We start from the raw sequence: 13,043 nt of genomic DNA, 5'->3' as shown, positions 1-13,043 counted from the left end.
AGAAAATTATTCGTAAAAAAACTAGAGGAAAAAATCATATTCTACCTCCTCTCTCGGCGTCTGCATTAGAGTATCAATATCTACTTTAGGTAAGCTAAATTACTTAAACACGATTCCGCTTCTTTGCACAGTAAGATCCCACAGCAAATGCACACTCCAGCATACCTTCACACGCACTGGCACTACGAATGAACGCGGATGTTTCCATTCTCGGACGTGGGTCCTATTGACCTCAGTTTAATGGCCGAGTAGTAGAACGACGCCGACCTTATTCCCATGATGCAATTAGGCGTCCTCTATACACCCAGAATCCTCCACATTACCCTCTGCTGCAAAATGGCGGACAAACCGGGTGAGTATCTTTGGGGATTATAATGGATAAAGATGCTTAGTTAAGGTTTGACGTGAGATAAAATGTGTTGTGCATTTTTGCATATTGTTAGTGTACGTCATTTAAAACAGATTCGCTCTGTAATTATTAAGTACGATTCTGTTGTTTTCATTTTTGTCCTTCTGTCAAGGTCTTAGCGGCCATTCGTCGAGGTGAATTTTTAGTGAAAAGTAAGGAGCCCTACCTACATAGTAATAGTTGTATGACTGTGTTTGAACATTGCAGTAAATTAAGGCTGCTTACGTCAAACTTATGTTGTCTTGATTTATTAGTCAGTCGTTATTTCCGTGCTGACGTATAATGCTAAATTGTAGTCGTAACCATAATAACGAGCAGTCGGCACGTTCCTCATCGTACACACAGCATACAGTATGTAACAACGAAGGAACGTTGGTGCAGAGCTGCTGCTCCAGTTTGAGAGAGATTGAATGCTTCAACTGCATTTTTAATTTCCCATTAAAAGTTGGGTCACACCTGTCCAGCCTGTTACCTCAACCACCCTTGCCAGAAGAGGTGTGCGGAAAGTGCGTTAACATGGTTAATAAAGCAAGAAGGATAACTCCGTTTTTTGGATATATGGTGTGTGTATAGAGTTCAAGTGGATAAATTGTGATAAAAGACTAAAGATTAGTACATTTTAAAGACACCGCCAATATATCTCTAAATTCTAACTCAAGCTTTTTACAAAAATGTCTTTTTAAAAAAAGTTTTTACATATTTGTGTAAATTTTTATTTTCCCATCAAAATTCCAAAGTATCTCTTGTACTGTAGTTTCTCTGGGATTTAAGACTAAATAGTCAAATTTGTTTTCAGTTTCCATTGCTCAGAAGAGGTTTTTAGATGTAAAGCTGGGTGAGCTCCCTACATGGATGACATCCTGCGACTTCACTCCTAATGGGATCCTTTCAGCAATGCGCAGAGGTAAGCCATACTGTTGATATTGGGTTGTTAACAAAGATGGCACCATCAAATTCCTTTTTTTCTAAAAGGAATATGGTCTTTTAAAGCTGGTGTGCAGTGTTTTCTGAATATATGTTGCATTTGTGTTTAGAATATATTAAAGTATTTGATATTCCTTGAAATTATTTACTTGTATTTGTAACCAAGATTGTTTTAAAGGAACACTCCACCCCAAAATTCATTTTATACAAGTGTTACTTAGTTTGTAGTGATGGTCAATAAAAATTTTAATCTCCTGTTATCATCCAGAATGGAGATTTTAAAAAAAGTTTGATACAAGCCAGTAGTGATCAGTGCCATACAATGGCAAAGTAAAAAAAAAAATCTTATTACTCATGCTGCGTAATGCATATATTGGTTATTCTGTCATAAATGCATGCATTTTTTACTAAAGTATTCTGGAATAGACACAACTAAAAATCAGCTCACATCATAAACAGGCATAAATTCACATGGGATTGGTTTTCTGAACTGAAGATAAAGACTCTTGACCAATGAATGATGGGGAGGGTTGAATTTCTGCACATAATTTAAAAATTCTTTAACTTTTGTATTAAGCAGCCATCCTAAAACTTTTAACTTTACCATTTATCATATGTTAATGTAAATTGTTCCAAGGGGCTTTCTTTGACTTGTGCAATTAAACAGTTATGGGATAAAAAATCAACCACAATGGCACCTTATCCAGCTCCATCTACGGCAACACTGTTTTAACCATCTACAGTCAGTTTTTTGTTTTCATATTACTCAAACAAAGCCCAGGGAAACTTTATATTACTTCTAGTCACAGAGGATGTCAAACACAGTGACTGTAGTTACTGATCTTGTTGCCTGAGGATGTCAGATTACACAACCAAGTATTGCAGCTGATGACAAATTAAATGACTCCAGAATAACTTTCCAACACATGTTTCACATTTCCAAAATATGGCAAGCTCACCCCTTTTTCTGAACACTAGTAACATGCTATTCAACAAAGCTAATGCAGTATGAACACTTTCCCAATATCTGCACCCTCCCATCCCTTTTTGTTTTGCATGGTATGCAAAACATGAGACATCAGAGAAACAAGCGTGTCTATTATTTGCAAGGTCCAAAATACCAGTGTTCCTTATTCTTCATAGCTGTATTTATATGCATTGTACTTCCAGGTAAGTGCTCATTGGTTGTCATCTATCACATATACAGGAGACATTCAGTATCTTAAGAGTAATGTCAGAACAATTTAAAGATTGGTTAAACTGAGTCCCTGTGTGTGTCGGACTATACAGCTGTGCCTCTGACTTACAAAGATTGTGATAAACACCCTAATTTCACAGCCCTATTAAGAGATAAACCCTATAAACAATCGGTGATGGTTTTTGTAAGTTTATGGAGTAGTTTTGCTTCTGACTCTTAGTAGTGGTAGCAGTAAACACCTACAGCTTAAATGGTCTTTCTTGGAGAATTTAATAGATGATGACTGACTATTTATGTAAAGTTTGGTCATTGAAAATTCACTAATGTAACAAACTGGCAAATTATCAGTTGAAATTGTGCAGACTATCTTTTTATCCTCTTTTGTCATTTGTCTGAATTAGTCAGAGGAGAAGAAATTAATGTGGTTAACAAAACAGTGCAGATTCACTAAACTTATTTTCTTATCTTTTTCCCTCTAAAGGGCATGACCGGTACTACAACAAATACATCAACGTCAAGAAAGGGGGCATTGGTGGAATTTCAATGCTACTTGCTGGTTATGTAATTTTGAGCTATATTTGGGAATATGATCACATCAGTAAGTTCATTTTCATCTGCTAGTGATGCTTAAGGCACCATACTGCCAGCTTTTGGATGTGTGTGTGTGTATGTATATATATATGTGTGTGTGTGTGTGTGTTTTTTTATTTATATTATATATATATATATATATATATATATACACACACATACATACAGTACAGGCCAAAAGTTTGGACACACCTCCTCATTCAATGTGTTTTCTTTATTTTCGTGACCATTTACATTGGTACATTCTCACTGAAGGCATCAAAACTATGAATGAACACATGTGGAGTTATGTACTTAACAAAAAAAGGTGAAATAACTGAAAACGTTTTATATTCTAGTTTCTTCAAAATAGCCACCCTTTGCTCTGATTACTGCTTTGCACACTCTTGGCATTCTCTCGATGAGCTTCAACAGGTAGTCACCTGAAATGGTTTTCACTTCACAGGTGTGCCTTATCAGGGTTATTTAGTGGATTTTCTTGCTTTATCAATGGGGTTGGGACCAGCAGTTGTGTTGTGCAGAAGTCAGGTTAGTTGGACGATCATTTATTTTTCAACAGGACCCCAAACACACCTCCAGGCTGTGTAAGGGCTATTTGACCAAGAAGGAGAGTGATGGAGTGCTGTAAATGGTCATGAAAATAAAGAAAACACATTGAATGAGGAGGTGTGTCCAAACTTTTGGCCTGTACTGTATGTGTGTGTATATATATGTATATATGTATATATATATATATATATATATATAATTACATAGTTTACTGTCAAATAATGCAAAGAGTACGCGTGTTTCGCCCCTATTTGGGCTCATCAGGCATACACACTCCACTGTACCCCTCGCGGGAATCAAACCGTCTGAGGCAAAGCCTCTTTACACTGCGCCACGGCGTGTGGTTCGTTTGACAGCCTGGAGATCAGAGTAATTACATTCATAGCATTCGTAGTCCGAGTCCCGATCAGATTGTATGGGTGGTTACCTACCAGGTAACGCATGTGGTTGGTCTGCCAGTCGTCTAACATCTGCCAGAGAATAAAATACTATGTAACATTCTATGATTTGCTTCTCGCAACTGAGAGGGCCCGTGGCAAATGTTTGGCGACTGGCAGACCAACCACATGCGTTACCTGGTAGGTAACCACCCATACAATCTGATCGGGACTCAGACTATGAATGCTACGTATGTGTGTGTGTGTGTGTGTGTGTATATATATATATATATATATAGTGCTCAGCATAAATGAGTACACCCCACTACATTTGTCAGAAAACCTTTAGTTTCCTTTCAGTATCAACATTTTCTATGAGATACTGTACTACAAATTACAAAATAAAGATTTGTTAATTTGCACACACAAAAGTGATTTTCCTAACAAATTCATTCAAGCCCATGTTGCAAAAATGAGTACACCCCAATTATAGTCTTAGGAGAAAAGCCACACTTAAGACTACAAAATTCTAATTAACAGGCATTCAACCACAGGTGAGTCTAATGATTCATTTAAGAGGTGTCCAACAGACAGGTGACTATAAAATGGCATTACTTAACAAAGAAAAGCCCTTCCCATTTCATGCTGTAAGCAATGGCTCCACATGGAAGAGAAATGTCAGAAAATCTGAGAAAGGAAATCATTACTTTACACAAAAAAGGTGAGGGCTACAAGAAGATCAGCAAAGCTTTACATATCAGTCAAAATACTGTAGCAAAAGTGATCCAAAAATTTAAGAAAGATGGAAGTGCAACGATCTTACAAAGACGTCAAGGCCGTCCATGGAAGTTAACATCTCGACAGGAGCATCTTCTGATGAGAAGGTTTGAAGAAAATCGCCATTCAAGTTCACTGCAGTTAGCTAAAGCAGTAGAAAGCCAAACTGGAGTGACCGTTTCCCGTGACACCATACGGCGCACACTGCAGAGGAATGGCATGCATGGGTATCATCCACGAAGGAAGCCTCTCCTAAAGCTCCATGCACAAAAAAGCACGCCTAGAATTTGCTAGGGCCCATGCTGAAAAAGATGAAGACTACTGGGACTCTATACTCTGGAGTGATGAGACAAAGATCACTGTTTTTGGAACTAATGGTTTCAAAACTGTATGGCGTCGTAAAGGTGAGGATTTCAAAGAAAAATGCATGGTGCCTGCAGTGAAATATGGTGGTGGCAGTGTCCTTATGTGGGGCTGCATGAGTGTTGCTGGTGTTGGGGAGCTGCATTTCATTGATGGTATCATGAACTCAACAATGTACTGCTCTATACTGAAGGAGAAGATGCTGCCATCACTCCGTGCACTTGGTCGTCGTGCACTTTTCCAATACGACAATGATCCAAAACACACATTTAAAGCTACTGTTGCATTTCTGAAGAAGAACAGGGTGAAGGTGATTGAATGGCCAAGTATGTCTCCTGATCTGAACCCAATCGAACACCTGTGGGGAATTCTGAAGCGACAAGTTGAGCATCACTCTCCATCCAGCATCCAGGCTCTAAAAGAGGTTATTCTTGAAGAATGGAATGGATGTTGCAATATGTCGCCAACTTGTTCATTCCATGCCTAGAAGACTTGGTGCTGTCCTTAAAAATCACGGTGGTCATACAAAATATTAGATGTAGTAGTTTTTGTTGCGGGGTGTATTAATTTTTGCTTCAACCAATTTGAGTAAAGCTGAAGATTTTGATCTTGTTAAGTTATATTATTAACCTTAATTTAATGTTATGGAGTTAAACAAATGTTCAATAAAACTCAGCCTTGTGAAAATTTTGGAAATTTTTCCTTTGTTCATTGAGCTACTGATTAAATTCGTACTTTTTAAAGGGGGTGTACTCATTTATGCTGAGCACTGTGTATGTATGTGTGTGTATATATATATATATATATATATGTGTATATGTAAAATAGAGAGAGCGAGCGCGCTGTGTTGGAGCACAGCTGTAGCCACTTTGTTTGCATTTAGCTTTTAATTTCTGGGTGAATGAGAGCTGTTTATTGTTAAAAGGATTTAGCTAAATATTGGGTGTGTTTACAGGAATAGGTTACTGTTTTACACTATTTTTTGTTAAAAATACATTTGTTTAAAGTAGCCATCTGATGAAGAGCAAACAGAAACAAAATACAGTAGAGTCTCACTTATCCAACATTCTATATTATCTGACGTCCCACCGCAAAACAAAAAAAACACATCAGTCGGCAACAAGAACTGCGAGCGTGAGCATAGTCTATTTTTTTGTTTCTCCCAACTCTACCGCAGCTAATTACAGTGGAACCATGGTTTGCGAGCATAATTTGTTCTGGAAATGTGCTTGAGTCCAAAGGACTCGTACAATATATCAGTGCGAATTTCCCCATAAGAAATAATGGAAACTCAGATGATTCGTTCCACAACCCAAAACTATTCATATAAAAATGATTAATACAAAATATAAAGTAAAAATACATAAAGCAAATTAACCTGCACTTTACCATTGAAAATAATCATGGCTGGTATGAGTGAGTTTCTAAACTCTTGTGGGATTCCAACCAACGGGACAACACGCAGAAGAGTGTCTTAAAGCAATTGCAGGCTCTCGGCGCTGTAGCAGTTCGCCATAAAAGCAAATCCGATGGGTGATACAAGGAACATTATAAATGCGCAGTGCACGGTATTACTTTCCCCCGACCCTGCCTGACTGCTGTGTCTGTGTATAGGAGAATGGCAGATACCACTACAATAAATAACCATGCTGTTGCTGTTTCAAGCTTAACAAAGCTGGTGTTGCTAAAGTACTGAGACTCCGCTTTGTGTTTTCGGGAGCAAGACGGGGACTCGCACGTCACAGCACAAACACACACACACGCAGTCACAATGCTGTAGTAAACCGTATACGCTCGTACGGATGTTGACTATATGAGTGACGGAGTTAAGGCTCTAGAAACCGCAATTAATCACATTGAGCAACAAGAAGAAGCTACAGGAATCCACATAATGATGCCTCAAAGATGGCGAGATTTGACACCAATGAAATGGCACTCGTCAGGAAAGCAGACTGATCAAAAATGTCTTTAAATCATCACAGGATTGAACTTTTTAAGTACAGTACATACTGTATTTAACTTCAGACAATTCTGTAACTAAGTTAATTTTTTCAGTTAATTTATTCTGTTTTGTTGTAAAACATGATTATTAGGTTCATAATGTGTAAAATTATAACATAGTTTGACTTTAATAGGCTTTTTCTTAACACCTGCCATTATCCAACCTTTTCGCTTACCCAACATTCTGCCGGCCCGTTTATGTCGGATAAGCGAGACTCTACTGTAAACCAAACATGCAGCTTGATTTTAGGAAACTTTGCAGTTTCATCATGCTTACCACTTAGAAACCAACACAATAAACGGGTAATTTTATAGCAAAAAAATGGATGAAATGCCTAAAGGTATCAAGTTGTGCACTTGCTTCTTTGTTAGGCATAAAAGTTAATCCCGCACAATATGTAATGTAATTCATGGCTGTGAATGAGCAAGCTGATTAAATAAGCAATACATTTAAACATGGATATTTCCTTCGAAAACATTTTGCAACAGTAGTTTTCTTTCTGGACAAGGACTGGAAACTTCAGCCAAACCAGGGGATGTCTGTTGAGGTCCCGCCAAATAAATTCCACATTACAAAACAATTATTGTCTTATTTCTGTCATAAAAAAACTATCCAGTTTAAGCACATCACCCCATTAGCTCTTATTTCCATATTTACAGTAATTACCTAGAATATGTAATTGTTTTGTGTAGGTAATATGGATGACACATATAGTCAAGCAGATAACTCAAATATTTGTTTGATTACAAATTTTTTTTAAAGTATTCAAACACTGTAGCTTCTACTTTAGGAGTGTGTGGAAGACCTTAAAGGATCATTTAAAAGGGTTGATACTTTTAATAGATTTCCCTAATGCGACACAGTCATGCCCTATTTTGTTGTAAAACTCTTAAGGGCAGCCCTATAGCACTGTCATGTAGAAATGTAAAATTAATAGCATGAAGGCTTAATTCACAGCAAGGTGTTTGTGTATTGGCAGTGAAAAGTTCTGTACGGAGGTTTGTCTCACAATTTTTGATTATCATAGTGAAAAGCATACACTAGATTTAAAGTGATAATACACTTTGTGAACAATGTTACAAACTTCTGCTTAAGCAGAAGAAAATAAAATTTGACTTAAAACTGGTGCTTTGCTGGATGCAGCGCTAGAAATAGCAGGCATGTAATTGGTTGAACTTAACGCTGTAGCTCTGCAGTGATGCATTTTTAACCCCTGAAGCTCTTTGGTGATGTCATGATACATCCATGAGAACTGAAATTTGTTGCTTAGCTGAATGAAATAAAATGTAGGTATGGTAAATGGTCAAAAAGGGTTAGCTGCTTCGAATTAGGCCTGCTGGTTGAAATCTTCAGCTTTTAGCTTTGCAGCATCCTTGTTGCTGAGCTCAGAGATTATTGATTGTTCAAGTCACAGGCATCACAGAAATTGCAATCTTAAATATTTATAACTATATGTAACACTTTTCTGTATTATGACCCCATCGCTCTTTTCCCTATTAGCCTGGATATCATAATTCTGTGCATGTGAAGAAACTGAGATTCATTCCAGCATGAAGTAACCTTCATGGGAAAACCTTTCATTTTAATAATATGGTGGCAAGGTGAAATTAGTTGTGTGTAAACCTGTACTCTAGGGTCGCAACTAATGATTATTTTGGTAGTAAACTAATCGTTCCGTTTTTTTTTGTTAGTCACAATTATTTCATGTCTAACTATTTTGATGCCTGCAGCCTCTGGTTGTACATCCTGTTCTGGGCTCCAGTGCATGTCTTACCTCATCTGCTCACATCTGTCCACCTGTGAATGTCACCCTGATGTCTGCGTTAACACGATTAAAATTAATAATAAATTAAAATAACCAGTGAAACATATGAATTTGAAAATAATACGATGTTTTATATTATTGTGACTATCACCATAAAAAAGAATTACATTAAACAATACAAACTAAACTACACATAGTCTTTAAACAAAAAAAGTGCATTTAATATTTAACCAAAAATGGCCACTGGTGTGTCTTAAAGTCCAAAAGATTAAATAAAGCTTCAATTCAAATAGAATAAAACAATAATGTACAGTTTATAAAAGATTCAGTTCATATATTCCTGATTGCAGTGCAGGAACGTGAGCATTTCGACATGCTCTGGTGTGTGGCTGGCTCTCTTCTTTGAAAGGTAGCAGGCATACACAAGAATGATTTTGCAGACAGAAAGATGTTTTAACCATCACACTCTGAAGGAAAAGTGTTGTAATTTATCACATCATGTACTGTATTATGCCAAAATAAAAAAAAATAACGGAATAAAATAAGTAACAAGCTAATTGATGCCAGCACGCCGGAGCCAAGTATATTTGGAAAAGTACATTCGTTGAATGCCGCAACCGGCCAGAGTCGGTTTCCAGTGCAATTTGGAATCACGCCGAAGTCGAGTATATGTGGCGACGTACATTCATTGAACTCCGCAACCGGCTAAAGTTGTTTCTCAGTGCAATTTACCAGCACACCGGAGCCGAGTATATTCGGCGATGTATATTCATTGAATGCTACAGCCGGCTATATTCGTGTCTCGGTACAATCTGCCAGCACGCAGGGGGCGAGTATATTTGGTGACGAACATTCATTGAACCCTGCAACCTGCTATATTTGCTTCATAGAGCAATTTGCCAGCACGCTGGAGCTGACAGAACTGCAGCACCACTGCCTGCGAGATTCAGCCACTGCACTAGACGAGCCTGCAATCATCAGCGTTTACCTCTGTGTGTTTGCGTGCAGCCACTTCAAGTGCAGTTGGCTCGGTGATTTACTGAATTTCATCAATGGCTTCAGTTGCACCTTATACATATAATAATAGATTGTTGCAGTAGCTTTTTTATAGTTTTTACAGTTCATTTGCAGTGTGTAAAATGATCAGTGTTGCAGTAATTGTGATGCTTTTTGCGTGAAAAAAAATGTTTTCCATTAAAATTTCACATTTTCTTTGTGAATTGTGAGGTTTACTTAAAGTGCAGCTAAAAAGTATCTGGCATCCAGGAGTGCATTAACCCCCAAGTATGTGTTGATTTAAGGGTTAACTATCATTGTCGAAACCTTGATATACACATTATAGTACAAACATCAATGTTAACACGTGACTCTAACATTACTCGCTAAAACTTGCCACTCGAGAGACGGTGGCGTCACAGCTCCAGGATGCTTGTGTTGGTAGGACTGTGTGCAGTCTTGACAAACAATAACAAACAATACTTTCAAGACATTCATGTAGTGCATTGCAGGTACAAAAACCAATGTGGTTCTTTGTGACTGGAGCCTCTATTGAAGGTTCTGTTTATGACACGTCGACAATAAAAAATGCACTAATTGTTGTAGCCCTACTGTACTCCTTTTTAAAAGATTTGGCCAGATATAGGTTTATAAAACAGGCAAAATTTAAATGTGCCCCAAATTTGTCTTATTTACAATGTACTCAATGAAATATCTAAATAAAAAATGACCCAAAATAGCCCAAAACTACTAAATTTCATGTAATAAATAACAAAACTGGTTTGGTATCAGTTACAGCTTAACTACATCATTTATAATGGTAGCAGTAATGTATACACCCCGCTTTTGTTCACTTTGCCAAACTGGTAAAGCCATAATTTATATTATTGGAGTGGCTGACAAATTCAGCTATCAATTGAATGAGAAGTTGAAAACTGAAATGACGGATTTATGTGTTTTACAGACTCACTGGGGTTTACCAGCAGATTGCACACAATGCTAAAATTATTTTTTTCACATCTGCATGGGTTTTTCTTCTGCATCCTAAAGATGTGGGTGTTGGGTCATTAGGCAGCCTTAACCTGACAACAGTCTTTTCAGTTCCACAATACCTGCAGTTGAGTTTCATCCAAAAGTACAGCCAGGGAACGCATTTGGTGCTGGTGGAGCCCTGTAGGAATTCCTTTAAAAGAGGTAACAAATAATGTGAAAGCGGAACCTACTTGATTGATACAACCTGCCATTGGCTTGTTAAAGTGCAATTCTGTGACATTGTGTAGTGTAAGACACTTTTTTTTTTTTCTTTGCTGTAATGTGTTAATTATTTACTCAGGCATATTTGTTCTGAAGCAAAAATAATTTGGATTTATTTGCATTGTATTCACATTATTATGACACCTGAGAATTTCTGACCCTATTACCCTCCATTGCACTTGCGTAAAAGTACCAAATGAAGCTTCAGTTTATTTAACGAGTGCCTAGAGAGAGAATGTGTAATGCTGTGTGAAAAAATATTCTTGAAGAATGACAAAGCCATCTTTTAAGAGCTTGTTTGGGACCAAATTTAATTATTAGATGCTTCTAGGTATTTTGGAAATCCCAGTAACTGCATGTTATTAGGTGATTTTAATTTAAAAAAAGGCTTGCATTATCTAAAAGAATTTGTTTTATAAGATAGTGTACTGTACAATCTGTTATGTTACACAAGTGTACATTTTGGTTTTGTTGGTTTCTGTGCAGTTTAATCATTCATTAGTATTTTTTTAAATATATAGTAAATCATGTAATTTTACTGTTTTATATTTAAATACTTTTTATTTACATTTTTCTTCTCTCATATTCTAACAGAACATGACCGCTGGAGGAAATACCACTAGAAGAAACTGACCATCTACTCTGGTTTTTCAAGCTGGCTTATTCGTCCTTCAGAAATAAAGCACTGCTGTCCATTGTTTAGTCTTCATGTTGTGGAAGCAAATAAATGTGACCAACAAACTGAATAAAATATCGGGCTTTGAGTCTGTGTGCTTTTACACAAATGAGTCACATTGTGGGTGGGTAGCAAGTTAACACTGAAATGGACTCCTTTTTGTTGGCTGAACTGCTTTAGCTTAATTTGGTAATTCCACATAGTCAGTACCAAAACGTCTGGTTATCCTTATAAGTAAGGATGCTGTGCAGAATATGCATAAACAAAACATTACAAACCATTCATTTATATTGACAAATTTAAAATGAGAAATGTAAAGACAATTTAAGATTATTCATTTTTTAGTCTTTTAAAAAAACACTGCCCAAAAAAGTTGAGCATTTAAATTACACATCGGATCTCAAACAAAATATTCAAGTGGAAAATCTATACTGAGTAAAACTGTGTAATTCATTGAGAACAAAATGTAACAGTCAATGGAAACCAAAATCACCAACCCATTGAGGGCTGCATTCAACATTACACCAAAAATCAAAGTCAACAATTGAAATCACAGGCTGATCCAACTTGTGTGAATTTCATCACAGCAACTCCTAATATGACTCAACAATGTGTATGGCCCCCATGTGCTTTAATGCACTACCGACTGGCCATGATGCCACATGTAGTCCTGGGGAATCCCCTCCCAGAGCAGGATCAGGGCATCAGTGAGCTCCTGGACAGCCTATGGTGCTATTTGGTGGCATCGGATGCACAGATACATAATGTCCTAGAGGTTCTTGGTTGGATTCACGTCTGGGCCAATCAGTGGTGTCAATGCCTTTGACTGTCCTGCACCAATAGGAACCCAGGACCCACTGCACAAGCATTGGGTCTGACAACAGCTCTGAAGATTTCATGCTGGTACCTTTGCCTAGCAGGTGGAGGTCTATGTGACCCTCTAAGGATGTGCTTCCCCAGATCATCACTGACCTACCTCCAAACCAGTCATGCTGGATGATGTTGCAAGCTGCATAATGTTCACCATGGTGTCTCCAGACTCTTTCACTTGTCATGTGCTTATTGTGAACCTGCTTTCATCGAGGAAGAGAACAGGGCACCAAAGGCGGAGATGCCAATTGTGGTATTCTCTGGCAAATGCCCATCAAGCTGCAGGGTGATG

At 37.5% G+C, this 13,043-nt stretch overlaps 1 protein-coding gene across 1 annotated transcript; it reads left to right on the top strand.

Annotated features, from left to right (window-relative positions):
• The first annotated feature begins 248 nt into the window (after positions 1 to 248).
• atp5mf (ATP synthase membrane subunit f) lies at positions 249 to 11,969 on the top strand. Its single transcript, XM_039775701.1, has 4 exons — positions 249 to 352; positions 1,206 to 1,313; positions 3,013 to 3,129; positions 11,800 to 11,969. The coding sequence occupies exons 1-4, from the start codon at positions 277 to 279 to the stop codon at positions 11,826 to 11,828; spliced, it is 330 nt and encodes a 109-aa protein (XP_039631635.1). The 5' UTR covers positions 249 to 276; the 3' UTR covers positions 11,829 to 11,969.
• The last annotated feature ends 1,074 nt before the right edge of the window (positions 11,970 to 13,043 follow it).

The sequence above is a fragment of the Polypterus senegalus genome, chromosome 13, assembly GCF_016835505.1.
Source record: "Polypterus senegalus isolate Bchr_013 chromosome 13, ASM1683550v1, whole genome shotgun sequence".
NCBI lineage: Eukaryota > Metazoa > Chordata > Cladistia > Polypteriformes > Polypteridae > Polypterus > Polypterus senegalus.
The sequence above is the reverse complement of the archived record's forward strand: the minus strand, read 5'-3'. Positions and strand labels throughout refer to the sequence as shown.